We start from the raw sequence: 16,089 nt of genomic DNA on the forward strand, positions 1-16,089 counted from the left end.
TCATGTGTATTTAGTCTCTGTGTTTCATACAGTCTGTCTCGCGTCGTCTGTGTTACCACCTCCTGTGTTCTGTACCTCCAGCCATAGTCTTTCCTTAGTTTTGTCCAGTTTAGGTTTTCTGTTGAGTACTACACGTATGCTGCCCTCATTCTGTTTTTGTTCTTTTCATCAGCCATAATAAAAGGCTCGTTTTGTTGGAATCCACTCCTGCATCCTCGTTTGTGTTCGCACCTGGGTCCACCACACACCTTTCCGCACGGTCTGCCTCCGCAGACCGTGACAGTACGACGCGAGCATGCCGGACCCAGCGACACATGACATGGAGATCGTCCGGACAGTGGAGTCGCTATGCGACCGATGGCTGCACTGCCCCAGAGAGGGGGAACGGGAAGAGTTAGCCCGCCAAGTAGGGGTGTGCGTGTCCGTGTTCCCCTGGTTATGGGAGACGCTGCACCCCCTCGTCAGCGACTTTCTCGTCTCCACTCTCCGACTCCGCCCGCAGCAGCAGCGGCCCGGCGAGCGTGAGTCGTCACCAGAGCCATGCTGTTGCGGTGTTACTTCAATTGTCTCATTCAAGAACATTAACAAAAGTACATGCTACCTCATGAACCAGTGGCGGTCAGAGTCGGAACGGTGAGGCTCACCACCGACACACACACTTCATCGGCTTCCGCATCTTCGCCACCGCCTGTCTGCACGGAGATGCCCGAGGCTATTTACTTCGGTGAGGAGGAGCGGCAGCAGGTGTTGCGGGCGTATCGGGAGGACGAGCTACGCTGGAAGCCCTGGCTTATCTCCGAGGAGGAGCTTCTGCCAGCCGCCCCGCCTCGGACCGGCCGCCCGTCCTCGCCGCCTCGATCGGACTACACTTCTCCCGCTTCTTATCTGGCGCGGATGTGGTCGGAAGACGAGGAGCCGCTCGCCACAGAAATCCAAGTTCCGTCCGCGTCCACTTCAAGACGGAAGCGACGTTCACGTCGCCGTCGCTCATCGCTACGGCATGTGTCGCCCTCCACTGAGCTACACGAGGAAGCTGTGGGGGGCATGGATTCCGACCTCGAGGGGCGGCAGCGCGCCGCATGCGCGCAACTGCAGGAGGAGCTACGGGAGGAGCCATGGCTCGCTCCTCACTACGGTGAGATCTTCCGCGGGACACGCCTAGCCCTTGGGGGCCCCCGGAGTTGCCTGGAGCTCCCGCCTGCCGCCCCGCCAACACTCGCCGCCTCAGCCTCTGCGACGCCGCAAGAGGCTCCACTTTCCACGTCAACGGGACCCACGGCCAAGAAGAAACGGCGTTCGCGTCGCCACCGCATCGCCCGACGCTCGGAGGTTAGTGACGATGTTTTGTGTCCACCTAATCGCTCTGGATGTACTGAGAGCGAGGGGCTCGGAGGGACAATAAATGTCTCAGAGATGAAGACCCCGTGTACCGGTACTGTTAACTCTGTCACCCCCCCAGGCACCGTGTCACAGTCTGTTTTCTCGGAGGCCAGTGAAGAAGCTGTCTTTCCCGTGCCTCTGGCTACTGATATTGAAGGTGTTACTCTCGTGCCTACGTTTTGTATTGACAATAAAGCTAAGTTTTCTGGTGTTGGGCATGCTGTTTTTGGGGACGCCACACTGCCCTCACAGTACTGTGAACCTGACACTGCCAAACCGGCCATAGGCACTTCGGTTTTGGGGATCAACCCGTGCGATGTTCTGTTAAACCCTGTTATTATGAGTGTGCAGGCTGAGGGGGAGGTTAGGGAGATAGAGGATAGAGAAGACGCTGCACACCCAGGACATGCGTCTTTCGCTAAGGAGGCTTCTTTTAAGACTGCATCTGGAGCCTTTTCGAAGACTGTCTCAGCACCTGCTATCCATTGACTATAAATCACGTGAGAAAACGTCTGATCTGACTAGTAATAAGACTGTATTCCCTTTGACTAGCACCCACCTTTTGGGGTCTTTTTTTTTCCCTGTTCCCAAGCCGAATAATGAATGTTCTGCTTATGTAACTAGCCCAGCGCAAGAAGGAACGTCTGGTGTTGATCGGGAAATTGTATGTTATGTTCCGGCGCTAATCGGGCCCCAGGTTCCTCACTCTGCTGATGATTTGACCAGAGTGAGTGCTTTGGGGTCCGACATCAGCAACCGCTCTTCTGCACCAGTCCGCCGGGGCTGGACGAGTATTAAGGGCCTGCCGGGTTTTCCTATGTCTGTGAATGGCATTGTGATTTCTGTTAATACTAAAGTGAAGGTCTGTTTATGTTGTGCTTTCCCCTTATCTAATGACAAGGCTGTATTTTGTGTTTCCAAGACTGTCGGGGGGGGGGGGGGTGCCACGCTAATCATCACAAACCAGCTAGCCCTTTAACCGCACCCCTGGGCCAGGGCCTTTTGACTGCAGTTAATGAACTGGCCGATCTAAGGACAATTCAGCCGGATTGCTCAGAGCCAGTCCACTATGTTTTCTATGCCACGCCAAGTCCATGTGCATCCCACTCACTAGCTTTCTACAGCCGCCTAGTGTGTGGGGCTGAACCCCTCCTTAACTCAGTCTCGCCAACAGGGCTCTTAGACTCCAGTAAGTGTAGTTGTCTCCCATGTGACTGCCAAATTATTGTGTTCAAATCATCTGCACCTAGTCCTGGTTGTGTTATGTGGGTTCATGCATCGAGTCTTGGCCTTAAGAGTCATGCTTCCTGGGACAACATAACTGTCACTTGTGTCACTGAGCCACCTTGCTTCTGGTCTGAAATATTGTTTGAATCATGCTCCAAGACAGAAGGAGTGTTTAGCTCCCCAAGAAGGGCAACTAAGGACAATTCGGACTGTGTTAAGGACTTAGAGACATCAAGGTCCTTGTCTGTCGTTGCTCCTCTGCTTACATCTGCCAAGGACAGTGTCCGGAGCTTCGTGCTCACTCCCAGGGTGGCTGTGGCGTTACCTGACCTCTCACCTGCGTCTGATCTCCAGGTAGAGGCAGTGGACACCCAGCCAGCACCTGAGCTAGCTCCCACCACCAGGGTCAGGGCAGCCGGAGGTCAGCCATATCCTGCGTTTACACCCCAGGCGGGAATGGCTGCCGTCCGGTTTGTTCCTACACCCAGGTGGGTTCCCAAAGTTATGCCAGTCAGTACACAGCTGAGCTCCGCACCCAGCCTCGGCGCTCAGGTGGGAGCGGTTGTCGCTCTGCAGGCCCCTGCACCGGCTCATGTTTCCATTGGAGGCTCAAGAGAGTCATCGCCACCACGACAGCCTCCTGCTCTGCTCCCTGTCCAGGTGGCAGCCCTGCTCCCGGTCCAGCCAGGGGCCTCCTTAACTGTTCACCCTGCGCCTGCTGCTGGATGCCCGGGTGTGCCTATCCGGCATCCTGCAGCATCCACACCACTTCACGTCATGCCAGCTGGAGGGCCCGAGGGGCCCGTTCGGCCTCATGTCTCGTCAGCTGGAGGGCCCGAGGGGCCCGTCCGGCACCATGCCACGTCTGCTGGGGGGCCCGAGGAGCCCGTCCAGCACCATGCCACGTTGGCTGGGGGGCCCGAGCCGCCCATCCAGCCACCTTCTGCGTCGTCGGCTGCAGCCTCAGAGTCGGCGTCTTCGTCTGGTCCGGCCTCATCGGAGTCGTCAGCCTCGTCTGGTCCTGTGTCCACCGGGCCTCGGCCAGTGCGCCTGACACTGCTCCGTCGCCGCTGCCTTCCGCGCGGCCGGCCCCCTGAACTGCTCCGTCTCCTTCGCCGCCGCAGTGATTACTCAAAGTGCTGTGATTTTGATCAAAGAATCATCCCTGTTTTCGATGTAGTGCTACCTGAGGACTGAAGATCACGGCTATGCAATATATATTTTTGCCTTTGAGCACAGAGATTTGGCCACATTATTTTGATGATATTAGGTACTGTAGATGCTGTGTTCAAACTCTTTTCATTATTTTACACTTAAAAATGTTCATCTTGTTCCACAAATTACAGAAAGTTCACAAGACTGCAAAAACCTAACTTCTATCTTTACTTCTGAGAAACCTGGATGCGTTTTTATATCCAATCATGTTAATAACCTGTAACCAATTAATCTAATTAGTTCAAAAGGTAGGCAGCACAGTGGCACGGTGGTTAGCACTGTTGCCGCACAGCAAGAAGGTCCTGAGTTCAATTCCAACATCAGGCCGGGGTCTTTCTGTGTGGAGTTTGAATGTTCTCCCCGTGTTTGCGTGGGTTCTCTCCGGGTACTCCGGCTTCCTCCCACCGTCCAAAGACATGCAGCTTGTGGGGATAGGTTAATTGGATAATCCAAATTGTCACTAGGTATGAATGTGAGTGCGAATGGTTGTCTGTCCCTGTGTGTTGGCCCTGCGACAGACTGGCGACCTGTCCAGGGTGTACCCCGCCTCTCGCCCTATGACAGCTGGGATAGGCTCCAGCGACCCTGAAAAGGACAAGCGGAAGCGAATGGATGGATGGATGGATAGTTCAAAAGGTTCCTACAGCTCTTTCTTTTTAGTAGCACTTACTTACCAGCCTTTTATTGTCTGGTCTCAACCTTTTTTTTTTTTTTTTTTTTTTTAGATCTGTTGTTCAAAATGATTGAAAATTTTCCATGAAACAGTAAAATATCTCAGTTTTTTTTTTTTTTTTGTATTGCTACATTGTTTCTGAATTTGCTGTGTGCTATGTTCTCTCACTTCACACAATGAAACTCTTCCCTTCTGAGATTTTTGAGGATTTGTGTTTAGAGCAGTTTATTTTGTTATTTTTGACCTTGAATGTTAATGTCTTTAAAAAAAAAAAAGAGAGAGAAGAAAACACTTGCTTTGTTGAGTTAAATACGTATGAGTGAGAAAGAAAGAAGTAAAATAACAACAGATCATAAGTTTGTGCCGTTGGTGTATTTGTTTATGGAGGGTTATTTTTGGTGCCTTTTTCAGTTCCTGTATTTCTCAGTCAAGCTCTAACAGAGGCCATTAAATTATGTACTATAATAAACCTGTGTTTTGTTTTTTTTTTTGTTTTTTTTTTTAACATAAAAGTTTTGTTGTTCTAGTCCTAAATGGTCGCCAGCTAGTGTATCTTTGGATCTGAACAGATACTAATGGGTAACATATCGAGAGTAATCTGTAAGCCAGCTGGGCTAAATTTAAAGTCAGAATTTTTCAGTGTAAGTTTTTCTTGACTAGAGTTTAAAATGGGCTGGGACTGTCACATTTTGAATGATTCTTTTATTTACAGTATGTTTTAGGTACTATATAGATGGATTTAGATTTAGCACAGATTAGAAAGCTGGCCTGTTTATTTGTTATTTATCTGGCAACAATATTTTAATGTCTGGGCTATTGGATGGAGTCACACCTAAATTTACACAAGTCTTTAATATTTAAATGATCATAAAAATTGTAGCTGCCTGTAAAAAAAAAAAAAAAAAAAAAAAAACCCAACAACCCCAAAACAAATTCTAACCAATAAAAAGTGTCAGGCTGGAGAATGATTAACAGAGAGCTAAGACGTAAGTTGCACCTGATAATCTTTTTAGGGTTGTCATTAGACTTGTCATTTGTTGTAACATAAAGCTGCTTTTAAAGCTTCACAGTTAACCAACAAAAAAAAATCACTGTCAATGTCAATAAATGACTCATTTGTATTCATTTAAATGAATAAAAATGCGATTTTTAAGTCAACTACAGTCAATCACCTGTTAGCTAACATAGCAGCTAGCTGGCTAAACTTAGCTTATTTTTTGCTAACATTGTCACCAGCAAGGTATTACCTCATGTCACATAATTATTAACTATGTGGAGTTTGTAATGTAATTTTTGTTGTATTTCTTTACTGACGTCACTAATTAGTAGACTCACTTTATCATTTTGCCAAGTCATTATAAGTCGTTGTTTATGTTTCTTACTTTAAGTGTTGTAGGTGGGGAGAGGAGGTGAATTATGTAAAGGGACTCTGATGTTATGTGGTAAAATAGGCTGAATGGAAATCAATACACAGGCTGTTAGAGGCAACCAAAACAGTTGTGGAAAGCCTAATATTTCTTAAGTGGTATGAAAAATGTTACAAAGTTAACCTTGAGAGTAGCAAAGCATTTCACTCATCAATAGTAGTCTGCAGCCAAGCAGATAGTTTTGGTATAACGTGTCCAGTTTTTGAGATAGCTGCATGTTGAAATTATATGGCCTGTGTCCACATAATATACACTCAACAAAAATATAAACGCAACACCTTTGTTACTGCTCCCATTCCCCATGGGATGGACGTAGAGACCTAAAATTCATTCCAGATACACAATATAACCATCCCTCCCAAACAGTGGTCACAAATCAGTCCAAATGTGTGGTAGTGGGCACATCTGCTATATTGAGATAATCCATCCCACCTCACAGGTGTGCCACATCAGGATGCTGATCTGACATCATGAGTAGTGCACAGGTGTACCTCAGACTGCCCACAACAAAAGGCCACCCTGGAATGTGCAGTTTTATCTCACAGCAAAATGCCACAGATGCAACAAGCAATGAGGGAGCGTGCAATTGGCATGCTGACAGCAGAAATGTCAACCAGATCTGTCGCCCGTGCATTGAATGTTCATTTCTCAACCATAAGCCGTCTCCACAGGCGTTCCAGAGAATATGGCAGCACATCCAACCGGCCTCACAACCGCAGACCTCGTGTAACCACACCAGCCCAGGACCTCCACATCCAGCAGGTTCACCTCCAAGATCGTCTGAGACCAGCCACCCAGACAGCTGCTGGAACAATTGGTTTGCACAACCAAACAATTTCTGCACAAACTGTCAGAAACCGTCTCAGGGACGCTCAACTGCATGCCCGTCGTCCTCATCGGGGTCTTGACCTGACTCCAGCTCGTCGCCGTAACAGACTTGTGTGGGCAAATGCTCACATTCGATGGCGTCTGGCACGTTGGAGAGGTGTGCGCTTCACGGATGAATCATGGTTCACATTGTTCAGGGCAGATGGCAGCTGAGAATGTCCCAGTTCTTGCATGGCCAGCATACTCACCGGACATGTCACTCATTGAGCATGTTCGGGATGTGCTTGACCGGCGTATACGACAGCGTGTACCAGTTCCCACGAATATCCAACAACCTCACACAGCCATTGAAGTGGAGTGGACCAACATTCCACAGGCCACAATTGACAATCTGATAGACTCCATGCGACGATGTGTTGCACTGCATGAGGCAAATGGTGGTCACACCAGATACTGACCGGTTCTGGGTCCCCAGACCCCCAATAGCGCAAAAAACTGCACATTCCAGGGTGGCCTTTTGTTGTGGGCAGTCTGAGGTACACCTGTGCACTACTCATGATGTCAGATCAGCATCCTGATGTGGCACACCTGTGAGGTGGGATGGATTATCTCAATATAGCAGATGTGCCCACTACCACACATTTGGACTGATTTGTGACCACTGTTTGGGAGGGATGGTTATATTGTGTATCTGGAATGAATTTTAGGTCTCTACGTCCATCCCATGGGGAATGGGAGCAGTAACAAAGGTGTTGCGTTTATATTTTTGTTGAGTGTAGTATGGAGCATAGTTTCACAGAGCCTGGGCTCCTTGAATTTAAAAAGCTGCAAACTCCCAACAATGAAGCCTCAGTGCTTTACTGGGAGCACACCTGACCTCAGTTAATTTGACAGAAATACAGCAATGCGTTTGTTGTGCAAACAGGCACAAATAGACACACAAAATATGTATTTGTTTTCGAGCCTTTTAGAATTTTTTAATAGATTAAAGGAGAGAATACTGGCAAAAAAAAAAAGACAGTGGGAAACTGAAAGAGTGCAAAGCGAGAGTCAGGCACAGGGAGAGAGACCAGGGTAGGCTGAATAAGCTGTTTGTTTGTCCCTCTGTTGTCCACCCTGGGCTTGCCTTGTGCCTGGCGTCCAGGGTGATTTCCCTTCACAACGACCACTGCCGCTCTTGCATTAGTATTTTCACTGCTGTGAGAGTAGCATTCAAGGGTGTACTGTGTTTAGTTGCTTGCTCCTCAACGGGCCTCATTATGCAGGGAATGGGAAAGACCGAGAGAGGAGAGCAGGGCCGAGACATCGACCTGACATCGCTGAGATCCACCATGCCAGCCAGCGGGCCCCTTCAGGTTAGTATACTTAAAAAGGCAGAAAAACTTATAAATAACTATAGATGAATTGCTTATTTTATTAAGCAAAAGCATTGCCTTCCTATCTGCCTTCCTTTTATTTCACCCTCTTCCTTAGTTCCTATTTCCCTCACTCTTTAATCTGACTTTTTTCTTAGTCCTGAGAGTTTGTTACTCTGAATCATTGCTTCTATCTTGGCTTTACCACAAAGCTGTGGTATGTTCTGCCTGTGTGAGAGCTGAGGATCAAAAGGCTGCCCTGTGGTTCTCTTGGTTAGGTTAAGTGCCTGTACTCGATCCCAAGACTAAGACACAACTACAGCATCCATCAAATATCAATTAGGGCCTGGGTGCAAAGGTTAATAATACCTTTTAAAGTAGCTGTGGGTCAAAGAAACAGGTATGCACGAATATAGAGATAGAAAAGGGGTCGTAGTATAATTGGAGTTTTTAGAGGTTGCATTTATTTTTTGATATTCCCATACTTTACACACGAATTTAAGCTACATTTAGTTTATTCACAAATATTTTGGATTTTATTCAAAAAGATTGAAGCTTCTTTTTTCAAATAATCATCTGACTCAATTTCACAGAAGTTATAGATATTTACATAACTGTTCCTGGTGTCTTCTGCTGGTCTGTAATAGAGGTAACAGGGTTCCTCCACATCAACCAGTAGAGCTATCAGTTACTGGCACAGTATTTTTAGCTACACAGTCTCCAGTGAACAAAGTGGGATTACTTAAGACAAGCTGTGTGTGTTTGTGTGCGTGAGTGTGTGTGAGACAGTGATAGATGTGGAAGACAGGGTATTCGCTCAGTTCATCAGCATATGTAAATGTCCATATTACATATAAATTTATTGTATATACATCATTTTGGTATGTAAATGATGTGTGTAAAATTCTCAATGAGATAAGCAGAATTCTGGATCTTAAATAAAGTGCTGTTTGCTTCTTTTTGTACATACATTTTTGGAAATGCATGCTTTTTCAACGCAGACAGTAAATGTCCTTTTCGGTGACCCCCTACTGTTATCACATTAGCGACAACTTTATTCTATCTCATAGGTTATCTGCCCGCTAACCACATCCAAATGTAGCATGAATGCTTGTACTGTTTATTCATAAAACTGAGATTCATAACACACTCTTTGACTTTTCACCAGTTCTGTTTTGATAAGTCGTAATCTGATAACAGTTAAACAGAGAACAATGTTACAGTTTATTGAAATGGTATTCAGCATATCTGTAGCACGGGTATGAATATGAATGAATGTGAATATATTAGCAGCAACTAATAAGACAGGAAGGCTTGAAGAGAGAGAAGAAAAAGACTTGTTTGGATAAGCTGAGAACCTGTACAGTACCATTTGGCCACGTTCTGCCACTATAGTGACTCCAGTGATAATAACATCACTTTAATGTATATCTGCAGATGTCAAGTCCTCCCCGGAACTATTCATTTGAACCATAGTGGCATAATTATATGATGACAGACACAAGGAGGGAAATGTGGGATCTTCAGTAAAGCAGAAACAAGTTTACCAAAGCATGCGTGCACATGAATGCGTGTTTAAGGAAGCGTGTGTTTAAGAACTCACTCTTTCAGCACAATATGCATCCCGTATGTTATGCCAGCTCAAACTTGTGGTCTGTGTGTATATGACTAATGCTAATGCCTTTATTCATGTCATATGTATTTGTTGTGTTGTGCCAACAGCCAGTTTAAAATCAAAACACTTGCATCAAGGTACTTTATACTTTACAGTATTCTAGTAAATACCCCAACAATCAGATTAAATTTTCTGTGCAAGCACTTTGTGACTGTGGGAAAGAAAAGCTCTCTTTTAACAGGGGAAAATAACCAGCGAAACCAGGCTCAGCGAGTTGCAGTCATCAGCAGCGACAAGAGCAAAAAATTGCATCATTGAATTGAATAATGAAAAATGTTGGCAAATAAGGGTTGTCAGATATACACACATTGCTTTTAGTGTTTACGGAGCAAACATCTGACCATCATCTGAATTTGTCTCAAGACACACTCAGAATATCTTTGTCATGTGATTAAAAAAATAGCTATAAATTGAGCTTGATATAGGCAGTAGGTGGTCATCCATGTAGTCACCTGTCCAGGCTTTACCTCACCTCCTGCTCAGTGTCATCTAGAATAATAATAATGTATACTTTATTGATCCCCGTGGGGAAAATACTTGTTTTTCTCTGCATTTGACCCATTCACTCAGTGAAGCAGTGGGCAGCCACTAAGCAAGCGCCCGGGGAGCAGTGAGTAGGGACGGTACCTTGCTCAGGGTAGCCGTTCAGTGGATTCGAACCCCCGACCTTCCAATCATGGAGAAACTACTCTACCTACTGACCTATCCCTGCTCCTAGAATAGGCTCCAGGCCTCCATAATGTTATCCACAATAAGGTAGTAGAGCTGAGGAATTGCTGGGATCTTTTTGGTTGAGATTTAGATTCATATATGCTACTGTGGAATAAAACAGGACTGTTGATACAGAATTATTACCCAGAAGGATTTCTTGGTCTTTGAGTTCATGACATCGTCACAATATCCTGATATAATGCAGTAGCATAGCTTCAGAGTGAGAGCTTCCCCAAAGAGAAGCATATTATTTTCTGAAATTAGATCTATGAGGCTTTCATTCAGTGTCTCTGTGAGCCTGTCATGATGAATCTATTTCCATGGTGTGAAAGCTTTACACCTCTAAGTCACTCTCTATGTATAGAGCACAGCAAGAGGGTGTGGAGCGCCAATACAGAATTAGGAGGAATCACACGGCCTCTCCAAGCTTGGCACTCATGTTTCAAAGAAAGAGAATGACCACACTGTTCGAGGAGGATGGTCACAGTATGTTTAGTGATTAGAAAAAACCCTCTTATTTTTAGTGTTTGATTGTGAACAAGCTCTTAAGATTACTTGGAGAAATCAATAAAGTGAAAATAACCTTAAAGCAGACATTAAAGACTAGAATTTGGTGTAAACACTTAAAATGTTGCTGTTCTTCCAACACCATGGATCTCCTTGGTTACCAACATTGCTAAATTTTACACTTATAGATTAAACCTTCCATGCTTTTTCAAGGATTTCTAGCTTATTCAGTGGTGACATTCAGCTTTCATAGTGTTTTTACAGACATAGAAATGGCATCAATATCTTAGTGTGAGGACATAATGCAAAAAGTGAAAATTGAAACACAGGCATAAGAATTATTTCAGAGAAGTGTAAAATCATGTGAGCAAGCCTGAGCTGGCCATCAACTGACTTTGGTAGATGTCAGGAAAGAAAGGTCACTTCAGAGCAAGTCTTGCACGCCAATCACAGAAAATAGTAGTAATATACATATTAGTTTACCAAAGATTAAATATAATAAGGGAGGTCTGCATGTGTCTTATATAGTACTATGAAAAATTCTTGAGTCACCCTAGTAGGTGCGACAGTTTATTAAAACGTGCAAACGTACATAAAATACATTATCTAAGGCAAAAACAGGTTTTACAACTAGCTTGAAAGTCAATATTTGGTATGATCACCTTTATTCTTCAACTCAGCCTTGCCTCTTCTAGGCAAGCCTCCTTTGATTTCTTGAAGTAGTCTTCAGAAGTGATTCTCCAGACTTCTTGAACATCTTTCAAAGGTCTTTTTTGGACGTTGGCTTCCTTTTGTTCCATTCTCTGCCGAGATGATCTGACACTGCTTACACAATGTCGAGGTCCAGGCTCAACATTATTCACATGGCTGATAGGATTCCCTTGTGTGTTCTTCTGTCCAGGTGCGACTTTACTGCCCTGGCAGTGTGCTTGGGGTCATTATCATGCTGAAAAAGGAACATCCTGCCAATCAGACACTTTCAGATACTTTCCATGATATTGCGTGGTGAATCGAATTCTGACCATATTCTTCTGCATTCAGTCCAGGTTTTGTAACTTGGCATACCTCAGCTTTTTCTCCCTGTTTCTTTTCCTTAAGAATGGCCTCTTGGCAACCACCCTTCTACTGAGACCTTTTCTGAGGCTGTGGTGAACAGTAGATGAATCATCTGAAGGGTCAGATGCATCTCTCAAGTCCTGTGTCAGGTCTTTGCTGGATTTTCCCCCCCTATTTCTTAAGGACATGACTTTCAGATACGGTTCATCTGCTGTAGATTTTTTTTTTTAGGCCTGTCACCTCTTCTTTTGTCCTCCACTTGACTAGTTTGCTTAAGTCCTAGACAATAACTCTTTGGGAAAACTCCTTGTTGACTCATAAATACTGTTTTACACCTGTCAGACTGTGTTATCTTGAGATTTTTAGATTCAACTAAAGAAAAAAAATTGTGACAGGCTATTAACAAAGTTCCTGAAGATAAAGTTCTTTGTTAGATAAGTTGCTTCATTAGGTTGTCTGTTACACTGGTTTAGTAAACACAAAATCATTCATCTGACAATGATCAGGTCCAAGAACTGGACTGAAAACGCGTGGAAAAGCAGCAAATATATATATAAAAAAGATGAGAGCTATTGCTCAAGACCACATTAAAAATTCCAGGAAAGTCTGGCTTCTTCAAAACAAAATATGCAGAGTGTACATTACTGTAGTGTCTATATAACAAGGACTATATCACAAAACTTTGTTTTTGATGCATGTTTATGCTTTGTCTTTCTTGTTTCTTGAGCTATGCATCACATCAGTTCAATTTTATTTATATAGTGCCAAATCACAGCAATAACTTATTGGGGAGATCTACATTTATTTGCACAAGTGTCTTCCTTATGGGCTCAAAAAGCAAGAACCCATCATAGTTGGGTTAAAGCTAGGTTAAATACTACGAGTACACAGTTGATTAGAAATGTAAATCAGTATAATGGCCTCTAAAGTTATGGAAACACAAGTCTGTGTGCATGTCTGTGATTGTGCGTGTAACCACCTCTTGGCCCCTACATGGCAAATGTTACATTCTGAGTGTAGGTGTGAAGTATGAGAGTGCATGCATGTCTCTGTAATTCTAGGAACCGTCATCTGACGCCCGGCCGAGCCTCATCTTTAACTGAAATGGAATGACTGTTGTTGTTTAATGACTCGTGTTGTGTAATAGGTGTAACCAAACTGTGGGTCACATTCTTTTCCATTGTATATGTGTGCAAGTAGAAAGAGTTGTGTAATTTACCAGATATGTACAATAGAGTGTGAGTAGCTTGTAATTACATGGTACAGCACAGAATATGTGACAACTTTGTCCAAAGCGACTTGTTTTTAAAAAGCTTATTACATGGTGCATCAGCAACGATTTGTCAGTTGCAATAGGGTAGATAACAGATAGAAGATAACAGATTAGGACATTTTTTTAGCAAGATAATTTTTATAAACCACATTTTTTGAAGTTTAAATGGCATTGTCATAGATGAAGGTTAGTCTATAAATGAACTATACCACCAGTTTCAGAGATGACACGCAATCATTGTTTTTGTCGTCATAACCTTGAATATCCAGGCCTCTCTTATCTCTTGCTACTTATTATCAGAGACCTTTTCTGGGAGACATAAAAAAATCTAAATTTAGTTATAAAACTGTAGAATTAAATGTGAACGTGAAAGCGTTTGTTAATCACAGACATCTAACCAAAAACCCAATTTAAAAACTCTCTTTAAAATAAGGGAACTAGAGGTGAAAAATTCTAATGTCTGGGTTCAAACATGGCCGTTTTGGTAGTTTGCTGGTTTGGGTGTCAGACTATGCAATGCTCAGAACATTTTTAAAATAAGATCTCAGATTTTACAGATCTTACTTAGCATGATAATTGTTAAAGTTCATGACCAAACAATTAGAAAAAACTGAACAAGTATGGCTTGTTTTAAAGGGTTACCAAGGGAATGCCTCTCCTCTCTTAAAAAGACAGGACTTTGCGAAGCTGCATCTGAGCAAATCACAAGACCTCAGTTACAGTATTCTTGGCCATAATGCACAGCATTACAAACACAGCATATCAGCAGAAACAACTCTTACCACCTGTCAGCATGGTGTGATGATTTGAGGGGTGATGATAGCCACAGGACCTGGGCTCCTTGCAGTCATTGAGTCAACCATGTGAGGACATTTGTTCAGCTGCTAAAGCAGTCAAATGATATCCTACAATAACAGGGAAAAATAACTCATTGTTTATTTACTTTACCAGAACAAGATCAAACCCAGTACAAAAAGAGACTCCTGTAGAAGCCAATGGTTTATTCAGTGTTTTCATGCAGGACCATTTCCAAAATTGCTTCTGTTACAAGGATATATTCCTTCTCCAAGGTCAAGGAAAAAACGTGCGGCTAAGCAGAGCTTCCGGTGCTGTTTGTCTATCTGTCAGCACGATTGTGCAACAACTATTAAGCCAAATTTTTATTAAATTTGGCAGTAATGGAACTTGGACAAAGAGAGAACTAATTAAATTCTGATGCAGATCTAGATTGCATTTGTATGTTCTTCTGTGTGGAGTTTGTATGTTCTCCCAGTGCTTGTGTGGGTTCTCTCTGGGTACTCCTGCTTCCCACAGTCCAAAGGCATTCTTGTTAACTGGTTATTCTAAATTAGCTGCAGGTGTGAATGTGGATGTGAATTGTTGTTGACATGTCCAGGGTTATCCCTCTTCTTAAAATATGACAGCTGGGAAAGACTCCAGCCGCTCCCCCTCCTGCATGGACCAGAATTGGAGAAGTGGTTAAGAAGATGGATGGATGGATGGATGGATTGACCTTGATAGAAGATATGAAGAAATGCAACAGACCAATTTTATATTTCACTGTAGTTTAACAGTAATAATAGTACACACTGAATCCTTGGTTATGGGTTTCAAACTAGTGTCGGAAAATCATAAAATAAATTAATCTAATTGGTCTTCATTTCCTCAGATACCAGGTGTACTAGAAAATGCTGGTGTTTGCTCTTGTCACATTTGGCTGAGACTAGATTAGCAGCATGGCCTGGACACAAAACAGTGAAGCAGCTGTATTATGCAAATGTCTTACATAGTTGGTAGCCTTCAGGGGTAACTAAACATGTAATCACTCGTATTGTATAAGCCCCGATTCCAATAAGTTGAGACATTGTGAAAATATAAAGAAAAAAGAATGCAATGATTTGCAGCTCTCATAGACCAATGCTTTAGTTTACACAGCAAGCCAACCCGATTTACTTTAGTTAAGACAAAGACTGTTATTAAGACACTTAAAATACAAAAAGTATATTTTAAACTTGAGTAAATTTTAACCACTTTTTATTACAGTCCTAGTACTTCTACTTTGGAAGCCAAACCATCTTGTGTCTCACCAATTTCTCATATGCAGGAAAAAGTGATGCAAATAAGCTGTTTATAAAATGGCATTGCAAACGATTCAGCAGCCGTGTTTTTTGTTCGTGAGAGTAATACCTTTGGCGTTGACATTAGCCTTTGTGACTTTGCTATATAAAACACTATAAGAAAGAGAAACAACCTGAAAGCAGGATATGGGCCCATTATCTGCATATCTGCTTTGGTCGTCTACCACTGAAAATATTATTTGAATTAGAAAATACATCATACTTGTCCTTGTCTGTGTGATTTACCACCATCCTTTTCTGTCTTTCCCTCATCTTTTTCTTCCATTTTTCCTTGTTACCCTATTCCTCCTTTCATTTCTCTCTATTCTTGTTCTTCCTCTCTTCTCTGTCCAGGGGGGATACTGTGTTTTCTTTTCATTTTGCAGGGGAAATGACAGATAACTCAGTTTGAATCTAAAACAGTTCTAAAAGGAGCCATGCCCAATTTTTGTGTGTGAGCGTGCATGTGTGCATGAGTTCGTTTGTGTGTGTGTGTGTGAGAAAAGGTTCTCTCAAAAGCGTTAAAGAGAGTATGTGTACAAAAAAAAGGGCAAGATGAGTGATACCAGATGAAACTTTAGATCCTACTGCATATAAACAATTAAATTATCACACAAGGACCAGTTGGTCTGTCTCCTGTTTTGT

The 16,089-nt window shown here is 43.4% G+C and overlaps 1 protein-coding gene across 4 annotated transcripts in view; it reads left to right on the forward strand.

The window, feature by feature from the left end:
• Positions 1-8,009: 8,009 nt before the first annotated feature.
• Positions 8,010-16,089, forward strand: part of LOC146649998 (ninjurin-2-like) — a 41,596-nt gene continuing 33,516 nt past the window's right edge. For all 4 annotated transcript variants that reach the window (XM_085387444.1, XM_085387443.1, XM_085387447.1 and 1 more), the window contains exon 1: positions 8,010-8,105. In XM_085387444.1, the coding sequence (XP_085243570.1) occupies positions 8,010-8,105 (96 nt within the window). The remainder of the gene's footprint in view (positions 8,106-16,089) is intronic.

The sequence above is a fragment of the Rhamphochromis longiceps genome, linkage group LG17 (assembly GCF_057381845.1).
Source record: "Rhamphochromis longiceps isolate RC_006_pf linkage group LG17, R_longiceps_female_GT1.1, whole genome shotgun sequence".
NCBI classification, from domain to species: domain Eukaryota; kingdom Metazoa; phylum Chordata; class Actinopteri; order Cichliformes; family Cichlidae; genus Rhamphochromis; species Rhamphochromis longiceps.